At 36.5% G+C, this 18,600-nt stretch overlaps 1 protein-coding gene across 1 annotated transcript; it reads left to right on the top strand.

The window, feature by feature from the left end:
* Positions 1–6,554: 6,554 nt before the first annotated feature.
* LOC123557679 (transmembrane protein 33-like) lies at positions 6,555–17,121 on the top strand. Its single transcript, XM_053544040.1, has 4 exons — positions 6,555–6,657; positions 12,488–12,591; positions 12,941–13,035; positions 16,911–17,121. Exons 2-4 carry the CDS (start codon positions 12,502–12,504, stop codon positions 17,104–17,106), a joined length of 381 nt encoding a protein of 126 aa, XP_053400015.1. The 5' UTR covers positions 6,555–6,657; positions 12,488–12,501; the 3' UTR covers positions 17,107–17,121.
* Positions 17,122–18,600: the final 1,479 nt, after the last annotated feature.

The following is an 18,600-nucleotide window of genomic DNA, read 5'->3' on the forward strand; positions in this document are numbered from 1 at the left end:
TATATCGCGAAAGCATGACCCAAGATACTATGGACTGGAACACCTATACATTTTAAAATGAATAACTACGAGCTCGAGGAAATGTTAAAAGAGTACCCTGTGACAGTATGCGCTGCAGACCAACTTTAAATACGTAGGGGACAATACGTCATTTCGAATAAAGACACGAGCCAGGGATCAGGAAAACATTGGGTGGCCTTTTATTTTCCAAAAAGAGGACCCGACGAATTTTTCGATTCACAAGGTAATAGACCAGAGCACTACAAAGTTCATTTCGAGCACACGTTAAAGAAGCGTTATTGGATGAACTTCAGTCAAATACAAGATACGGATTCAAACATATGCGGGCTGTATTGCGTATATTATATTATGAACCGATGTTCCGGACGAAAAATGAAGGACATTTTAAAACCGTTTGATGTGTATCGCAAGAAGTTGAATGATGAATTTATGGTGTCTTATTTTAGTTGATACATGTAACCTGTATTAGTGATACAAGCTTTGACAATAAAAGATTGAAAGAACAATATGCATTTGTTATTTATAACCTTTACGTTTGAATTTGATTTGAAAGAAAAGATGAAGCGTTAGTAGGTGTGATGGTGTACACAGATATAACAACATATTCCTTTATTGTGTTTTATTTCTTCATCATCGTTTCACAAATTGATATCATGCTTCGCAATAAGCGTCTCTAGCAGTTCTAAATGAAGAATTGCATCAATAATATCTACAGATTTCGTAAGTAAAATAAGATTATGTTTATTATTCTTCTCTTGGACTGGAAACCAATCGTATTGAAATTCTTGGCCACCACCTCGTATCGCATCGTTGACATAAAGCGCTATTTCCTCTCAGGTATATAAGTCATCCAGTTACTTTCACTGATCGCCTCAATACTCAAATTCATCTTATGAAAACGAATCATGTCGATCAAAGTGTCTTTAAAAGATATAAAAGTGCTCTTTTGCTTTAACCATTGTTTTGTGCATTCTTGGGGGAAATTTTGTGCTGTTATTTTACTAAGAACTATTCTATACGGCTCATATTCCAACATGTAATATAACGGTATGTAGGGTCTTTCTACACAGTCGGAAAATATTTTTCTACAGAGATCCGATGGGAACGCATCCATCATTTATTCTTTATAAAACTGTCTCTTTAGTCTGTCCTTCATACACATTTTGATCAACACAAATCAGCAACGTATTCAAGTCAGACACACTTTTAAATCTACCAATTTCTGTTTGCATGATGATCACAGAGCATAGTAAGTACATCTATGTAGATATTTTCGGGTCCTTCAGGTTCCGTACTGATGTTACAGGGGCAATAGGAATTTGGTTGCAAGCTATGTTCACACCACTTGAGATCTATTTTCGGGTGATATTTGCTCATGTAGTTTCGGAGCATGTACATCCATGTGGAGTAATTCATATCGAATCCAATTCTCGTTTTTGTTATGTCCTTGTACTTAACATAGAGACACCCCTTGGCTTCCAGAAAGTCGCGTAAAGCACACTCTATGTCTACCAAATAAATTGATTCCCATGTCTGTATACGGATCACCAGTGTGGATGATGGAGAAGTCTACATTCAAATTCGTCCTATTTCTTATATAGCTTGTCAATAATTCTACCCAAATGTCTTCCGAAAACCCAAAATGTACTTTACTGTAATGCGCTTCATTAATCCATACTTTGTGATGTACTGGACACACTTCCCGTGTTCCTTTAGATCAGCAGCGAAGGAATTCATCATATTCTCGAATACTCCCGAGCTATTTTCTATAATTAGACTTCTGAATGATTTTGTCTGAAAGAACTTTTTTTTTCATGTATTTGTATTATCATAAGTGACTTATAGATAACTTGTTCGTGTTTTTGTTGATCTTTTTATTAAAATCGGTCAAGTGCAGAAGCGTTAGGTTGTTACTTTATAAGAAATACATCATTCCTTTGCTATAAAACACAGAGGCGTTCAATTTAGTAGCATCCAGATGCTTTTCCAAAGCATGATTGGAAAGTGAAAACGTTGTTTTCATGTTGAGGTTGTGAAAGAAATAACTAATTTTGATCATTTCTGCAAACATTTTATTTCACAGACGTGTATGTTGAAGCATGAACATGTCTATGCTTGTAAAGTATTCAAGGGTCATTACTAGGGTTGACCATCTGACCCTCAATCAGTCCGCCTTCGGGACTGTCTAAAAATAGGATCCAATATGGCCGCCGCGCGCTTGTTCTTCAAGATGACCGCTACGCGCTTGTTCTTCAAGATGGCCGACGCATGTGCTGTGCACGTGATTTTCACGCATGCGCATACCTGATGCCAAAGAACTGCCTATACTACTGTCATTTCAAATTCTGTGCTGCTGACCTGTCTACAGTTCAACGGGTAAAATAAAAATTTATTCCTGATGTCATAAAATAAGACACTTATTGAATGCCTTATCGGTCAATAGTCAAAACTATTTGTCATCGGTCCTTCCGAGTGTATATTATTTTATTATATATCGCTGCTGGGCTGTATTCAAATTTCGGGCAGCTAGACTAATTTTTGACAAATATATATATTCGAGTACCAAATTTCTGATTGTATCAAAATATTAAACGAAATCTATGTGTCCAAAAGTTTTTCGAATATACTGAACTACAATCTTTTTTAATCTCTGTATTATTAAGTATTTTTCAAGTAGGGGTAGTGGGGGTGGGTCGCCACAGTCTTGTAACCCATATGGGCGAGTCCTTCGGAAGTGCAAGTTACAGAAAATGTTCCAATTCAAGAAGCTTCCCTTGTTCTTCAGCTTGTCGGGTATAAAGCACCCATACACGAGACTCTTATCCCAATGTCATGATGTTGTAAATTCATAAACCAACACAGTTTTGTCAAAACATGTTTTAATAAGCTTCTTCAGTTGACAATAAAATACACAATGATACATGAAATACGGAAATTTATGTTCGCAAATACGGAAATTTGTTTTTTACACCAATGTCAATGTCAGTAATCTTTAGTTGGAGGAGCGGGGGCTCGAACTCGAATCCCTGGTTTCGAGGTCAGAGAGTGCCATCACTGGACCAGTTTGCCCGCTCTGGTTACATAACCTTATGTTCCGTCACCTTATATACTATAATTTTCCGTCCCTACCCCATGCCTCACTTCATTTTAACTCTAACTGCGTCATGTTGTAATAAATTATTTCACTTTACACTGCACGTACTCATGTTGTGTTAAACGGTTTCACATTGAGCTGCATGGTATCATGTTTTTTGAGTGATTTCATATTACGGTGCATCGCAACAAGTTTTTCAATGCATCGTTCCATGTTTAAATGGATGGAATGAAGTTTTGTATTAAATGGTCTCAAAATGCAATGCGTTGAATGCAAATATACTGGACGGGATGGAATTATAGACTAGACGGCGTTGAAATGCACTGCACTGACTGACTTGTTTATTAATGGATTGTATATTTATTAATTTTGGTGGTAACCGCCGCCCATACTAAGGTCACAGAAGACCTTGAGACTGAATAAAGCTTGAACGTACGGTAGTAACACTTCATCAGATGAATGTGTGTGGTTACAAAACAACCCATATTGCATTTGTGATCAGTAGGTCAAAGGTTAAGGTTACGGTGACCAGACTGGAAATGTTTTCTGATTAGTAACTGGAGAATGCTTTCGCTGTGACGGTCAAATTATATAGGTCTGTAATCTGTAAATGAACGCTAATGTTGATTCAGTTGGTCAAAGGTTATTATCACAGTAATGTTTCCTGTCACTTAGACCCACAGTAGTCAAACTTCATAGGCCAACTAGATCACCTCTGTTGCTTTCGGGGCCAGCAGTCAAAGGCCCGCACAGTCACAGTGACTTCGGGACTAAACACCGAGAATGTTTATGCCTAATACCATTAAACTGCACAACCTTGTTGGTCAGACTCAGTCAGTGTTGTCATTAGCCTAGGTCAAAGCTCAAGGTCACAGCATTCTTGAGAGTGAAAATTTCTCATCCAGTTACCTCCGACGGGCATATGTATTATAAACAGCTCTTGTAAGCGGGAAATTTTATGCTAGAGCTCTACACTAAGTATCAACCATCACCCAAACATTTAAGCTCATTAAATATAGAGTTAAAAAAGAAATTAGAACCGCGTACTGGTCTTATTTGGAATCGGTCATCTTTACTGGAGATTCTCAAGCGAACAGGCACAAAACATTCTACTTGTATACTAAAAACAACAAAACTGACAGCTGAGGTATAGCCCCATATATACTGAAGTATAAGAGTCTTGCTCATAACTAACCCGGTGTTACAAAAGCAAACATTCTCAATAAACAGTTTGAATCTGTCTTCTCAAAGCCCTAGACCATAAGCCTGAAACAACTCAGTAAGAAAGCAATGAGCCCTAAAACATCACCAGAGATGCCGGTGATCTTCGTATCTATCAAGGTCGTGAACACAATACTAATGGGGCTAAACCCGAATAAAGCCTCTGGTCCTGATGAAATTCCTCCAAAACTAATAAAATAGATCCACTAAGACATAGCCCAAATCATGACAAGATAAAAGATAAACCACAATCTGATTAACATCATCTCCTATTAATGATACGCATTGGATCTGAGGACAGGCTATTGAGACTCACGTTCACCAACCAGAGCATTGCTTTCAACATTTTGAAAGTGAAAGTAGAAGTTTTAAAAAATCTATATTTAACCTGGGATTTCAGTTTCCGGTATGTGATTATCACGTATAGGTTTATTTGTCCTATCTTTTTCCATTCAAAAGTGAAAAGCGTTTGTAAGGGGTACCATAGGTAAACTGCCTTACTAATTATAAATTCCTCTGTGGTGTATTGGTCAAGAAAGATGAAACAGAAAGATGAATTTGAATGGGCTGTCAGATCTAACTTTTATAATAGGGATATCGAGAACTTTAAGAAGTAATTTCAGCAAATTATCCGTATTTTACTACATATCTAATTGTAGATAGACAGACATAAAGTATATGCAGAAAAGACCATTTTCTTTTAAATTAATTTCAGAACAATTAATATTCATAAGAAAAAATATATACTGAATATTATCGTTTGCAAAGCTAAAATACCTATAATACTTTTCATATAAATTAAAATAAAGTACAGGACTCCTTCTTTGCGCTATATAAAATATTTTTACTCGTGCGAAAAATCGATTCGTCTAATTTTCCCATATGTGTGGTCATTTGCTTGTTTGACCATAGATATTCCAAAAACTGTAGTCAAATAAGCATTTTCACCTAAATGCTGAAACAACTTGGAGATCTGTCAAATTACTTCTTGAGCAATACCACATTCAAAATTCCCTTATTATTTTGATTAATATAAGGTACATTCTTATTACCTTAACCATCTACCCACAGGTCAGGCACTTCTACTGATTTTTTCATAGGCTACCATTATAAGAAATGACTGCCACGTACCCCAAAATCGAAAGATGACAATTAGAATGTGACTTTTTAATAAAATGACATAACACACATAAAAAGTAATTCCATTATGGCTTAACCAATTAATGTTTTACAATTTATTTCCAACCACAACTATTTCCTTTGTTGAAAGGCGTATAGATGCCATGTGCCCACTGACATCTAAGTACTATGTTAAAGTGACAATTTAAAAGTCATGCTAACAAAGGAGAGATGATACCTAAGTCGATAACACGAATTTTTCTACTTGCCAGATAGTAACTGAAGAAGTGGCATTAAAACGTCGAGATAAATAAGTGGATGTGTGGTTGGTTGAAATATGCCGCCATAGTTTATGTCTCATTAATTAACTCTTATTAGTTTTCCTCCACTTCTTTCAACCAATCCAATAAATGATACATAACACAAGAGGGGTTTCAGTACTAAACCTGGATTGAAATAAAATCTGAAAAGTAGATCCCTCGGAAGCACCGAAAACAAGGCAAACAGTGAAAATTGCAGACTCGATTTGATTGAGTCTGTTCATGAGCAATACTGGAAAATGCAACACTGCCCACGCCCCCTAGTACCGGCTTTAGCAGTATTCAATCTTCAAATCTAAATGAGTTGAAATTAATCATCCCGAAGAACCAGAAAATATAACAACACTGAGATGAAGTCGGGGCGACTTTTTACGGCCGCCACACAGCACTTAACATCCGCTGTTGTGAAGTAAATAAAATCTGAAAAGTAGATCCCTCGGAAGCACCGAAAACAAGGCAAACAGTGAAAATTGCAGACTCGGTTAGATTGAGTCTGTTCATGAGCAATAATGGAAAATGCAACACTGCCCACGCCCCCTAGCACCGGCTTTAGCAGTATTCAATCTTCAAATCTAAATGAGTTGAAATCAATGATCCCGAAGAACCAGAAAATATAACAACACTGAGATGAAAGCCTGCCGATCTGTAAAGTGGTGTACTTTGCATTTTATCATCAAACAGTTTGAAAAATATAAGTCTTACTAATGTCTTTACCGTTTGTGTTCGCACTTACTGGAGGAACAACATTCCAGAATTTGAAGAGGTGCAATTTCTTTTTGGTTTTCTTTTTTCGTTGAGTTCAATTCAGCATTATTCGCTCTTCATCACATTTTAACGATTTGCAAATTGCAATTTACATCTGAATACAAGAAAACCAACGAGGTATTTACTCATTTTATGTCTGCTTAATATTGATACAATATCCATCGAAAGATTTCGAGTAAAATTGACCATTAATTAGGGGTTAACACATTGGATATTCATTGGTCTAAATGAGAAGTTTTCGGATGATAAATATTCGGATTTGTTGATATGAAAAGAATTATTTTAATGTTACCAGAAGGATAGAATAGGAGTGATCGCCATGACGTCACGCGCTAACATCTGTTTATCTGGTGGTTGGCAAAACAAATGTTTTTTACACGTTTGCGTATGGAATCAGAATTTTTAATAACTTTTTTGTTCATTTATGGATTTTCAAAATTCAAAAAGATTTGAAATACTTACAATTTTCATATTTTTGTATCCAAATACCTTTTTTTCAATGAACAACCGTTTTAAATGACATACAATTTTTAAAGCGGCGTAGTGATTTTCAATACTTTTAGAAAAAATAGTGTAAGTTAAGCGTTCATAATTAATCCATTTTATTTCGAAATAACAATTAAAAGTAATCAATAAATTGCTTGTTTTATAACCTTTGCATTTATCAGAAAATTATTGATGTAATTTGTGTTTCAAAGAAGTGTAGACCTTTAGAAAAACATCACCGTTTACAAAAAACATGGACAATCGGCTTCTGCCCACCCGATCGCTGTCTTATCAGTTCTAAAAATAGCGAATACACCGGATTTGTATACAAACACGATCTCTCCTATTGCAGCGGTAAACAGTATCAGTATGTTCCATTTATTTCACATTTAATAATTGATGAGATTTATATATATACCAGTATGGCCAACATTTTCAGTCATTGACAATTGTCAGACTTTGTTGTTGTGTATGTCATCAGTTGAATCACTAAGGGTGTTAGTACCCTACAAACTGTCGCACAGTATGTTTTTAACATAGCATTTTAACACAGAACATGCATAAATCTTGATCATAAAAATTGAATTCCATGCAGAACTCTGGTTGCCATGGCAACCAAAAGGAAACTTTTAAAAAATCTTCTTGTCCAAAACCACAGGGCTTAGGGCTTTGATATCTGGTATGTAGCATCATCTAATGGTCCTCTACCAAGATTGTTCAAATTATCCCCCTAGGGTCAAATTTGCTTTAAAAGTCTTCTTGTCTGAAACCACACAACCTAGGCTTTTGATATTTGGTATGATGCATTGCCTAGTAGTCCTCTACCAAAATTGTTCAAATTATGCCCCTGGGGTTAAAAGAGGCCCCGCCTCCGGGTCACTTAATTATTATATGATTTATATAGGAAAAAATATTTAAAAAATTATCTGATCCTATTTCCAAGACTGTTTAATAATAATTACCTGATGACCCTAAGTACAAATAAGTGTAATATGATGTCACTTGACTGTGACCTTGACCTGCTGACCTACTTTCTTGTTTTTTAAGATACAGCCTTGAAATTTGGATGACATGTACAGTTTTGCACACCGATTGTAAAACTGAATTTCATTGACCATGAATGTGACCTACTGACTTTCTTAATATTTTAACATCAGTTTGACATTTGAAACATTTAGCTCATATTACTCAGGTGAGTGATCCAGGGTCATCATCATCATGACCCTCTTGTTCCTTTTGTATTCATTGTCATGGCACTTGAATTGTCCTATGTTGCTGTTCTTTGACAACTTTCATTATTTTTTTCTCTCCCTATTTTGAAATTTTTCCAACTAGTTTCAAAATGAAATGTTATTGAAATATTATGAGCTTTTAAAGCAGTTTAACAACTGTTGATTTTCAGGCGTGGACATTTCAATCCAAACATTTTGAATTATCTAGATATTGCATTCCTGAGCGACTGATATGAAAAATGTTAACCTTGATATATATAAACCGAGGCATCAGCTGAGGTCTATATTCATATTTTGAGGGGTGAACATTTTTCAGATAAGTTAAGCCTCTCAGAGGAATGCAATATTTATTTTATTATACCAAAAACAAGTACAGGTCAAAACTTTTAATGGAAAATCAACATAATTAGTGAAATGATTTATTGAAATAATCATTAAAAATAGATAATTAACACCCAATAAAATAAAGACAGTAGGTGTCTTCACTAGAGAGCACTCCGAAATTATGGCAGATTTTCTGTACGACTTTATTCAGGCGATATAATAGATTTAGCCGAGATGTTCACATATCGATAAACCCCTATATTTATGTGCTTATTTCAGTTGTCAGTGCAGACTGTGCTGAAACCATTAGTACATGTAATAACATCAGAAATGTGATAATTTCCTTATTTTAAACTAAACTTGTAAGTTTGAGCACTCATTTTTATATTTAGATCATTTCCTATCTGATGGTTGTAGCTTCGATTCAAAATTTGATAAAAAGTTGTTTTTGAAATTTTTGGCAATTGCATGGAGAGCAAAATCATTTAAAAAAAGAAAAATTGGCAGGGTTTACACATGCATGAACACTATAAAAATTAATCCTATAGTATATATTAGCACCTAGTCAAAATTGATCGTTGCAGTCTTTTAATCAATGTTGAAAGTATCATATCACCCAACGGGAGATATGATTATGAAAAATAATATCACATTCACTGAAAACTAAAATAGCAGTGTTGCGCATGTGATAATAAATTATAGAAAAGAAAATAACAATTTTGAGTATGAGATATTAAATCATTGGGGAATATGATATATTATTTGGGTTAAACTAATGGGAAATTTGCATTTGGCATTATAATATACTGTAAAAGCAGAAATTTTCGTGAGGGTTTAAATTTTGCTATATTCGCGAGGCCCTACATATCGCAAAAATTAATCCTCACGTAAATATTCACCATTAGTATAATTCAAATTCAAGTATCATTTTTACAATTTCACGAATTTTAAACCTCGCGAACATGCTTTAAGGTTCAAATTCCCGAAATTTTGACCCAGCGAAAATATGTGCTTTTACAGTAGCATATTTTACCTTATATTTGTACATTCTATAGCAATAACTGCATAATGTTGTAAATTCATCATTGACTGATATCAGATCATTAGGTTATGCTGCAGTTGAGATTATTAGTCCCTTTAAGGTAGGGGACTCTGTGTTGAATGGCAATACCTCCTTGTAGGGTCAATTCAACCTTTGAAAGTTCAAAAATATAAGTGGTGGGGAAAATGACTACTCACCGAAATTGCCAGGAAGTATGACTAGACAATTCATGTGGGTTCTAGAAAAAAGCACACCTTTTCATTATCTCATTCAGTGTTTCGTCCATAGCAATGTAGTTGTTGAAATTATTTCACAGTTATCGCAGAGCTGTAAATTGCAGCACCCAATCCTAGTCTGTGGAGGTGAAATTTATATGACCTTTTAATGTGCTGTCATTTTGCAAAAATGCTGTTAGTACTCGTATTTCTTAGTTACACATTTTGTTCTTAAAAGGCACATAAAAATAGAAAAACCTTTAAATGACTTCTTCTCATGAATTGCTAGATGATTTGTTGTACATTTTTATGCCCCCCACTTTGGGGGGGGGGGTGACATATAGATTTGCCCTTGTCCGTCCGTCCATCTGTCCGTCCTTCTGAGAATGTTGTGTCGCACCTAGCTCCAAAAGTATTTGACGTAGTAGAGTCACAAAACTTTACAGGAATTTTGGTCAGCATGTGTAGTTGTGCACCTGGGGTTTCGCGTCCGGATTCATTCAGTCATGTAGGAGTTATGGCCCCTGACTTAGTTAAAAATTGGTCATTTTAATGTTGTGTCGCGCATAGCTCCAAAAGTATTTGACCTAGAGTCACCAAAGTTTACAGGAATGTTGGTCAGCATGTGCAGGTGTCCTTTGTCATGTAGTGGGGGCATCTGTGTCCCATGGACACATTTCTAGTTATTCATAACTCTGTTTTAACATACTATATTAATGTTTTAGTAGCTTGTCAAATAGAAACATGTACTTTGGAGTTCATTAAAGCACCATTATAAGCTGGTCATGACTGAAGACCTGGGAGCTATATTGCTATACCCACCACCACCCTATTGGTGTCATGTGTAGACATCTTGTTGAGCAAACTCGTATCTCAGTTAACTTACAGTCTTACTCATCACACTTATCCCTTCCCAGTGATAACATGAACTGTAATGACATAGGTGACTCGACCCTTTCTAATGAAATTTTAGCATTTTCTGCAGCGAGCTACTGACAAGCCTTGTTTAGTCTTTAGATAATAGCATGTTATGGTACGGAGTTGTCCTATCATAATATATCACGTAGAATGGAGGTTGATTCCTGTCTCAGCCATGCTGATTCAAAGTAAATAGTTACCTTTGACAAGAAGTTAAATTAAGCCTCTGAAAGGTAACTATCTACTTTGAATAATATATCACAATATAAATGAGCCGTGCCATGAGAAAACCAACATAGTGGGTTTGCGACCAGCATGGATCCAGACCAGCCTGCGCATCCGCGCAGTCTGGTCAGGATCCATGCTGTTCGCTAACAGTTTCTCCAATTCCAATAGGCTTAAAAGCGAACAGCATGGAGCCTGACCAGACTGCGCAGATGCGCAGGCTGGTCTGGATCCATGCTGGTCGCAAACCCACTATGTTGGTTTTCTCATGGCACGGCTCAAATATTCTAATTATACCATGCACTTTGAGATATCTGTACCAATCCCTTCCCATTGGTAATATCAACTGAATGACGTTAGTGTCATGACTCTTATTTCATCTTTTGTGATGAGTTACTAAGTACATTTACTGACAACTCTGGTTAAGATAATACTATGTTATGATGCATGTCACGGATATTGAGTTTCCCTATCACAAGATAACACAATATAATTTTCTGATCATACCAATCACTTCGAGATACATGTACCTATTAAAATTAATTTAACACTAACTCCGGCTGTATATCCTGCATGCCACAGACTGGGAAAGCCGGGGCAGCTGTATATCCTGCATGCCACAGACTGGGAAAGCCAGGGCAGCTGTATATCCTGCATGCCACAGACTGGGAAAGCCAGGGCAGCTGTATATCCTGCATGCCACAGACTGGGAAAGCCAGGGCAGCTGTATATCCTGCATGCCACAGACTGGGAAAGCCAGGGCAGCTGTATATCCTGCATGCCACAGACTGGGAAAGCCAGGGCAGCTGTATATCCTGCATGCCACAGACTGGGAAAGCCAGGGCAGCTGTATATCCTGCATGCCACAGACTGGGAAAGCCAGGGCAGCTGTATATCCTGCATGCCACAGACTGGGAAAGCCAGGGCAGCTGTATATCCTGCATGCCACAGACTGGGAAAGCCAGGGCACATAAATACTGAAAGACATTAAATTTTATATTTCAGACTAGATGATACTCTCAAAGGAAACTGGTGCTCCCAGTTCTTGTCACTGTATGGTTGTCATGTTACTTGTTGACAGTCGAAGACTAAGTACATTGGGTTAAGGGTGTGATTCATCAGGGGGAGGGGGGAGTAGGGTACAGGTACTTCAACACATCATCAAGAAACACAAGATAAAAGAAGGATATTATTCCTTCTCTTGAGAAGGAATATTATAGTTCAATAAGTCACACTTGACTGAGCTACTGATACCGAAAGCTGTTGTCATTACAAGCTGGCCAATAAAACTCCGTGACCTTAGAAATAACCTCTGACGTTAGACTATTCTTTCCTAATTGAGGCGACTGTCTGACTGAACGCGTTCCGTGGATTACATATTACTAAACCCGAGGATGTTATTTCCTCCATTCTTGAGGAACATAACATACATTCAGTCGACCAGATAGACATATATCAGCAAATTTAAATGTAAACAACTAAATATTATCGTTACTTTATTTCAGACTGATAAAACAAAATGGCCGATTCCTCAGAGCAGAATACAGCCAATGGTGATAATGCTGCTGGTGGACCTCCACCACAACCACAACAACAGACCACTGTATTGGTAGGCATACAGACATACTTAACTTCACTGAATGTTCTTAAGTTTTAGAAGATGCAGTGACAGCATTCAGAAAATAATCAGTTTTATAACTCAACAAAACCTGTATTTTAGGATATATATAGAAACCTCAAAAGTGTTAGTAACGTTATAAATTTTGATTAAACATATAAGGAATTTAGCAGAGTTTATATGGTACAAATTGAAATATCTACTTGAATAACACTGTATTAACGTTTTTCAATATATCTAAGATCATATTTTTTTAATGAACCATTTGTTGTTTATCTGCAGGCAAGTCTATTTAAAAGCTGCCGGCAAAATAAATCATTCTTGTTTTTGTTCCTTCCAGGGTCACATGTTGAGTAACAAAGTGGAAGCAGGTTTATGGTTGACAAGGGTGTTTACAGTTATCAGCAGCATTATGTTTTTGTTGCCAGTATTTGGGTTAGTTCACAAATAATTTCTGTAACTATTCCAAATTTCCCTCAATTGTTTCCAGATTAATAGTAACATATATTATATCCCTGCTGGTGGCTTGGATCAGAGATTTGTATCTGCTGATTTGTTAGACATGGTGGCAGAGATTTAGGTATATATATTATGCAGATGTTGAACCAGTTCAAATGTGAAGTGCTTTTCGGGCGTGTATAAAGTAGGGCTGGGACAATTTCAAAATTTTGAAACCAGTTAATCATTTGTATGAAATTGAATCAAACCGATAAACAGCCGCCATATTGAAAATGCTGTTTTCTTTCCTGACAATCGTATCAAGGTACTTCCAGCAGCTGACTTCATTAGGAACTTACAGACTTTATCATTTGCAAGCAGTGTGATAATTAATAAGTCATATTTTGGTGTATTTTATTTTAAATATATCACGACAGGCAAATCCGAAACTATTGATTATGTTGATGTGTTTTAGCGGAAATATACTGCGGGTCAATGTGCTGGTCAAAGAAATGTATAAAGATGATTTTAAAGTACGATTCATAATTATGTCTCCCACCACACAGTGGTGTGGGAGACATATTGATTTACTCCAGTCTGTGTGTGTCTGTGTGTCTGTCACAAAGCTTGTCCGCACTCTAAGTCAAACATTTCTCATCCGATTTTCACCAAACTTGAACAAAATATGTTTGACCATAAGACCTCGGCCAAGTTTGATAACTAGCCAAATCGGTCCAGGCATCTTGGAGTTATGGCCCTTGAATTACCAAAAATCGGTCTTTTTACTCTTGTCCGCACTCTTAATTCGAATATTTCTCATCCAGTCTTCACCAAACTTAAACAAAATGTGTTTGACCATGAGACCTCGGCCAAGTTCGATAACTAGTCAAATCGGTCCAGGCATTTTGGAGTTACGGCCCTTGAATTATCGAAAAATTTGCCTTTTTACTCATGTCCGCACTCTTAATCAAACATTTTTCATCCCATCTTCACCAAACTTGAACAAAATGTGTTTGGCCATAAGACCTTACCCAAGTTCGATAACTAGCCAAATCCGCCCAGGCACTTTTGATTTATGGCCCTTGAATTACTGATTGGATCCACTCATCCAGACCATCTAATTGGATCCACTCATCTAAAACATCTAGAGAAACTAACATTTTTCATAGGGGCAGTTGTGGCAGACATGCGCTTTTCTCAAAAGCATCTCTAGTGTTTATTGTTTGAGAGCGATTAACAGTTTTGCAAAATTGAAAATGGTTTCACCTAGTATCCGAATCGGATCCGATTAACGGATTAATCATCCCAGTCCTTAATTATAAAGCAGCGAAGAAACTAATCTTATTTGGTAAGTGAACTTGTTGTGGAAGAAACTAATCTTATTTGGTAAGTGGACTTGTGGAAGAAACTAATCTTATTTGGTAAGTGGACTTGTTGTGGAATGTCCATGCTCATCTATACTGCTAGGCACTCTGCCATAATTGGTCAGGTATATTGTGGTGGTGATATGTTCATATAAAGTCTCTCTACCTGTATACTGGTATATATTATATATAAACCTCTGTTTGAAGCCAGCAGCAAGGACATGTATGTATATATTGTAAATATTACCTTTTTATGAATTCGGAGCAGAAAATAGAGCTTGTGGCTTTTCTGACATCAGTACAAAAAACTAAAGTAATGAATGCATATTTCAAGGATGCAACTGCAATAGGTTTAAAGGTCCAATACAAAGGAAAGTGAACATTTTAATTTCTTTTAAAAAGCACAGAAACTATTTCATTTTATTGGAAAATGAAAGTTGGTATGTAGAAATTCGAAATAAATCGCAGTATATGTACAATTATTTTTCTATGAAGTATGAAGAAAGTTAAAAAGACCTGGGGGGTCGTTCTGTCGATTCATTGAAATTTCAACATAATACACATACATTTCTTTGAGTTCCAAAGACCTTCTGTAAATTTTGACCTGCCAATCTTCATTATTTAGTGTCTTGCAGAAGTCTATGCACTGGCTATGAAAAAAATTGCCAACTCACTTTCCCTTAGTAATGGACATTTAACTAAATATTTTGTTCTAATAGTTTTGCTTTAACTTTTTTGTAAAAATGTGGTACTTCTGTCTTAAACTACAACTTTACGTATAAAGCATAGACTGTCTTGACATGTTTTAAATGAAAGAGCTACTGACAATATGCTTTGTTCGTATATTATCATGAATGTGAATATTTGTGCCCCCCATGAGTGCTGGGGGCATATAGATTTGGTCTTGTCGGTCCGTCCGTCCGTCCGTCCGAAGTTCGTGACGCACCTAGCTCAAAAAGTATATGAAATAAATTGATGAAACCTTGCATGAGTCTTTATCATGATAGGAACTTCAGCACCTCCTATTTTTTGTCTGGCTCCGCCCCTTATTTCCAGAGTTATGGCCCCTGACATAGTCAAAAATGCACATTTTCACCTTGTGATGCGCCTAACTCAAAAGTATTTGATATAGATTAATAAAACCTTGCATGAGTCTTTATCATGATAAGAACTTGCGCACCGCCTATTTTTCAACTGGCTCCATCCCGTATTTCCAGAGTTATGGCCCCTGAAATAGTCAAAAATGCACATTTTCACCTTGTGAAGCACCTAGCTCAAAAAGTATTTCATATAAATTGATGAAACCTTGCATGAGTCTTTATTGTGATATGAACTTGTGCAACTCCTATATTTCGTCTGGCTCATCCCGCTTTTTTCAGAGTTGTGGCCCTTGAAATATTCAAAAATGGATATTTTCACCTTGTGACGCACCTAGCTCAAAAGTATTTCATATAAATTAATGAAACCTTGCATGAGTCTTTATCGTGATATGAACTTGTGCACCTCCTATATTTCGTCTGGCTCAGCCCCCTATTTTCAGAGTTATGGCCCTTGAAATATTCAAAAATGGATATTTTCACCTTGTGACGCGCCTAGCTATAGAGGTATTTCATATAAATTGATTAAACCTTGCATGAGTCTTTATCATGATATGAACTTGTGCACCTCCTATATTTCGTCTGGCTCAGCCCCCTATTTTCAGAGTTATGGCCCCTGAAATATTCAAAAATGGATATTTTCACCTTTTGACGCGCCTAGCTCAAAAAGTATTTGATATAAATTGATGAAAACTTGCATGAGTCTTTATCATGATATAAACTTGCGCATCCCTTACTTTTCGTCTGGCTCCACTCCTTACTTTTAAAGTTATGGCCCCTGAAATAGTCAGTAATGCACATTTTCACCTAATGATGTGCCTAGCTCAAGAAATAGTTGATGTTACAATTCATGAAACCTTGCTTGAGTCTTGATCATGATGTGACCTTGCAAACTTGGCATTCTTCTTGGGAATCTTAGCACTTATTACAGAGTTATGTCCCTTGAAATAGCCAAAATAGTTGATTTTTTGTTTGTGATGCTCATAGCTCAAAAAGTGTATGGCCTAGAATAATGAATCCTTTGCATAAAATATTTGTTATGGCTATACCCCCTTAAGACTGCAAACATTTGAATCATTGCCCCTTATTTGTGACAAATGTACCAGTAGGGGGCACACCCTGTGTCCTACAGACACATTCTAGTTTTATCCTTGATGATGATTTTAACCAAATGTTTAATATTTTGTCTTGAATGTTCATGATATAATTATGTGTCCATGATTTTATAAAAGGAAAGATAGACAAATAACAAACAAAACTATACTTGATAGTACCTCCATTAAGATTTATTTCACTCTAGTTTTCCTTTTACAATGAAGTTACTCTTCCCGTCAGCTGTAATTGGAACTCCTCTGATATTTGAGTAAACAAAGAAGCTTGATTTATTCAAATATATGTCTTGTATTTCCAGTGGAAATCCTTTCACACATTATCAGCGAGCTTTGATCAGCAATGCCGCCACAAGTGCCCTTCGACTTCACCAGAGACTGCCAAACTTCCAGTTTAGTCGAGCATTTATGTCGCTTCTGTTTGCTGAAGACAGTTGTCATTATATGTTTTACAGCATTATCTTTCTGAACAGTTATCCCATTACCAGTATCCTTTGAATCTGTATATGACAAATTTGTGAGAACAAAGTTGTGAAACAATTCTGAAATTCGAAAGTAAATTATATGTTTGTCAGTTTTACTGTGACAACCATTGAATGACAGATTTGTATTAAGGGCCTTTTTAATTTTATATGTTATGTCTTAATTTTACCAATATTCAACAATATTTTCTAAAGAAATTTCTGATGACATGTTGCAATAACTGCACAGATGCATTTGATAATGGACTTTTTGGAAAGTCATGGGTATTTTTGTTGAAACAGTTTTTAGCAATTTGCTGGGCATTTCTATGCCAGTTTTGACTGATTACCTGAACATTTCCATGCCAGTTTTTAGCTCACCTGAGCACACAGTGCTCAGGGTGATGTATTGTGATCGTCCACCGTCCGTTGTACGTCCGTCTGGCGTCCGGCCACACTTTAAACAACATCTCCTCCTAAACCAACAGGCCAATTTTGATGAAACTTCACAGGGATGTTCCTTGGATGGTTTTCTTTAAAAATTGTTCAAAGAATTGAATTCCATGCAGAACTCTGGTTGCCATGGCAACCAAAAGGAAAAACTTCAAAAATCTTAATCTCAAAAAGCAGGAGCCCTAGAGCTTAGATATTTGGTGTGAAGCATTGCCTAGTGGACCTCTTCCAAATTTGTTCAAATCATGACCCCGGGGTCAAAATTGACTCCGCCCCAGGGGTCACTTGATTTTACATAGAAAAATCTTAAAAAATCTTCTTCTTGAAAACTAGAAGCCCTAGACCTTAGATATTTGACTTGTAGCATTGCCTAATGGACCTCTACTAAAGTTGTTCAAATCATGACCCCGGGGTCAAAATTGACCCCGCCCCAGGGGTCACTTGATTTTACATATGAAAATTTTCAAAAAATTTCTAAAAATAAACCAAAAAGCCTAGAGCTTAGATATTTGACATGTAGCATTGCCTAATGGACCTCTACAAAATTTGTTCAAATCATGACCCCCGGGATCAAAATTGACCCCGCCCCGGGGGTCACTTGTTTTTTACATAGGAAATCTTAAAAAATCTTTTTCTCAAAAACCAGAAGCCCTAGAGCTTAGATATTGACATGTAGCATGCCTAGTGGATTTCTACTAAAATTATTCAAATCATGACCCCGGGGTCAAAATTGACCCCGCCCTGGGCGTCACTTGATTTTACATATGAAAATCTTCAAAAATTTTCTTTAAAAAAACCAGAAGGCCTAGGTCTTAGATATTCAATATGTAACATTGCCTATTAGACTTCTCCCAAACTTTGTTCAAATCATGACCCCCGGGGTAAAATTGGGCCCCGCCCCCAGGGTTATTTTGATTGTACATCGGAAATTTTCCAAAAAATTTCTAAAAATCATCAGTTTGACATTTGAAACATGTAGCTCATATTACTCTGGTGAACGATCCAGGGTCATCATGACCCTCATGTTGGTAATTAGCTGTACTTTTCCATTCCAGTCTTGGATATTTAGTGATAAGTT

Source organism: Mercenaria mercenaria, chromosome 5 (assembly GCF_021730395.1).
Source record: "Mercenaria mercenaria strain notata chromosome 5, MADL_Memer_1, whole genome shotgun sequence".
Classification (NCBI taxonomy): Eukaryota; Metazoa; Mollusca; class Bivalvia; order Venerida; family Veneridae; genus Mercenaria; species Mercenaria mercenaria.

Bases quoted from the DNA above. Each gene is read 5' to 3' on its own strand.
- LOC123557679 (XM_053544040.1), top strand. From the start codon at position 12,502: ATGGCCGATTCCTCAGAGCAGAATACAGCCAATGGTGATAATGCTGCT. The intron at 12,592-12,940 runs GTAGGCATACAG...TGTTCCTTCCAG, and splicing joins AACAACAGACCACTGTATTG to GGTCACATGTTGAGTAACAA. The intron at 13,036-16,910 runs GTTAGTTCACAA...TTGTATTTCCAG, and splicing joins TTTTTGTTGCCAGTATTTGG to TGGAAATCCTTTCACACATT.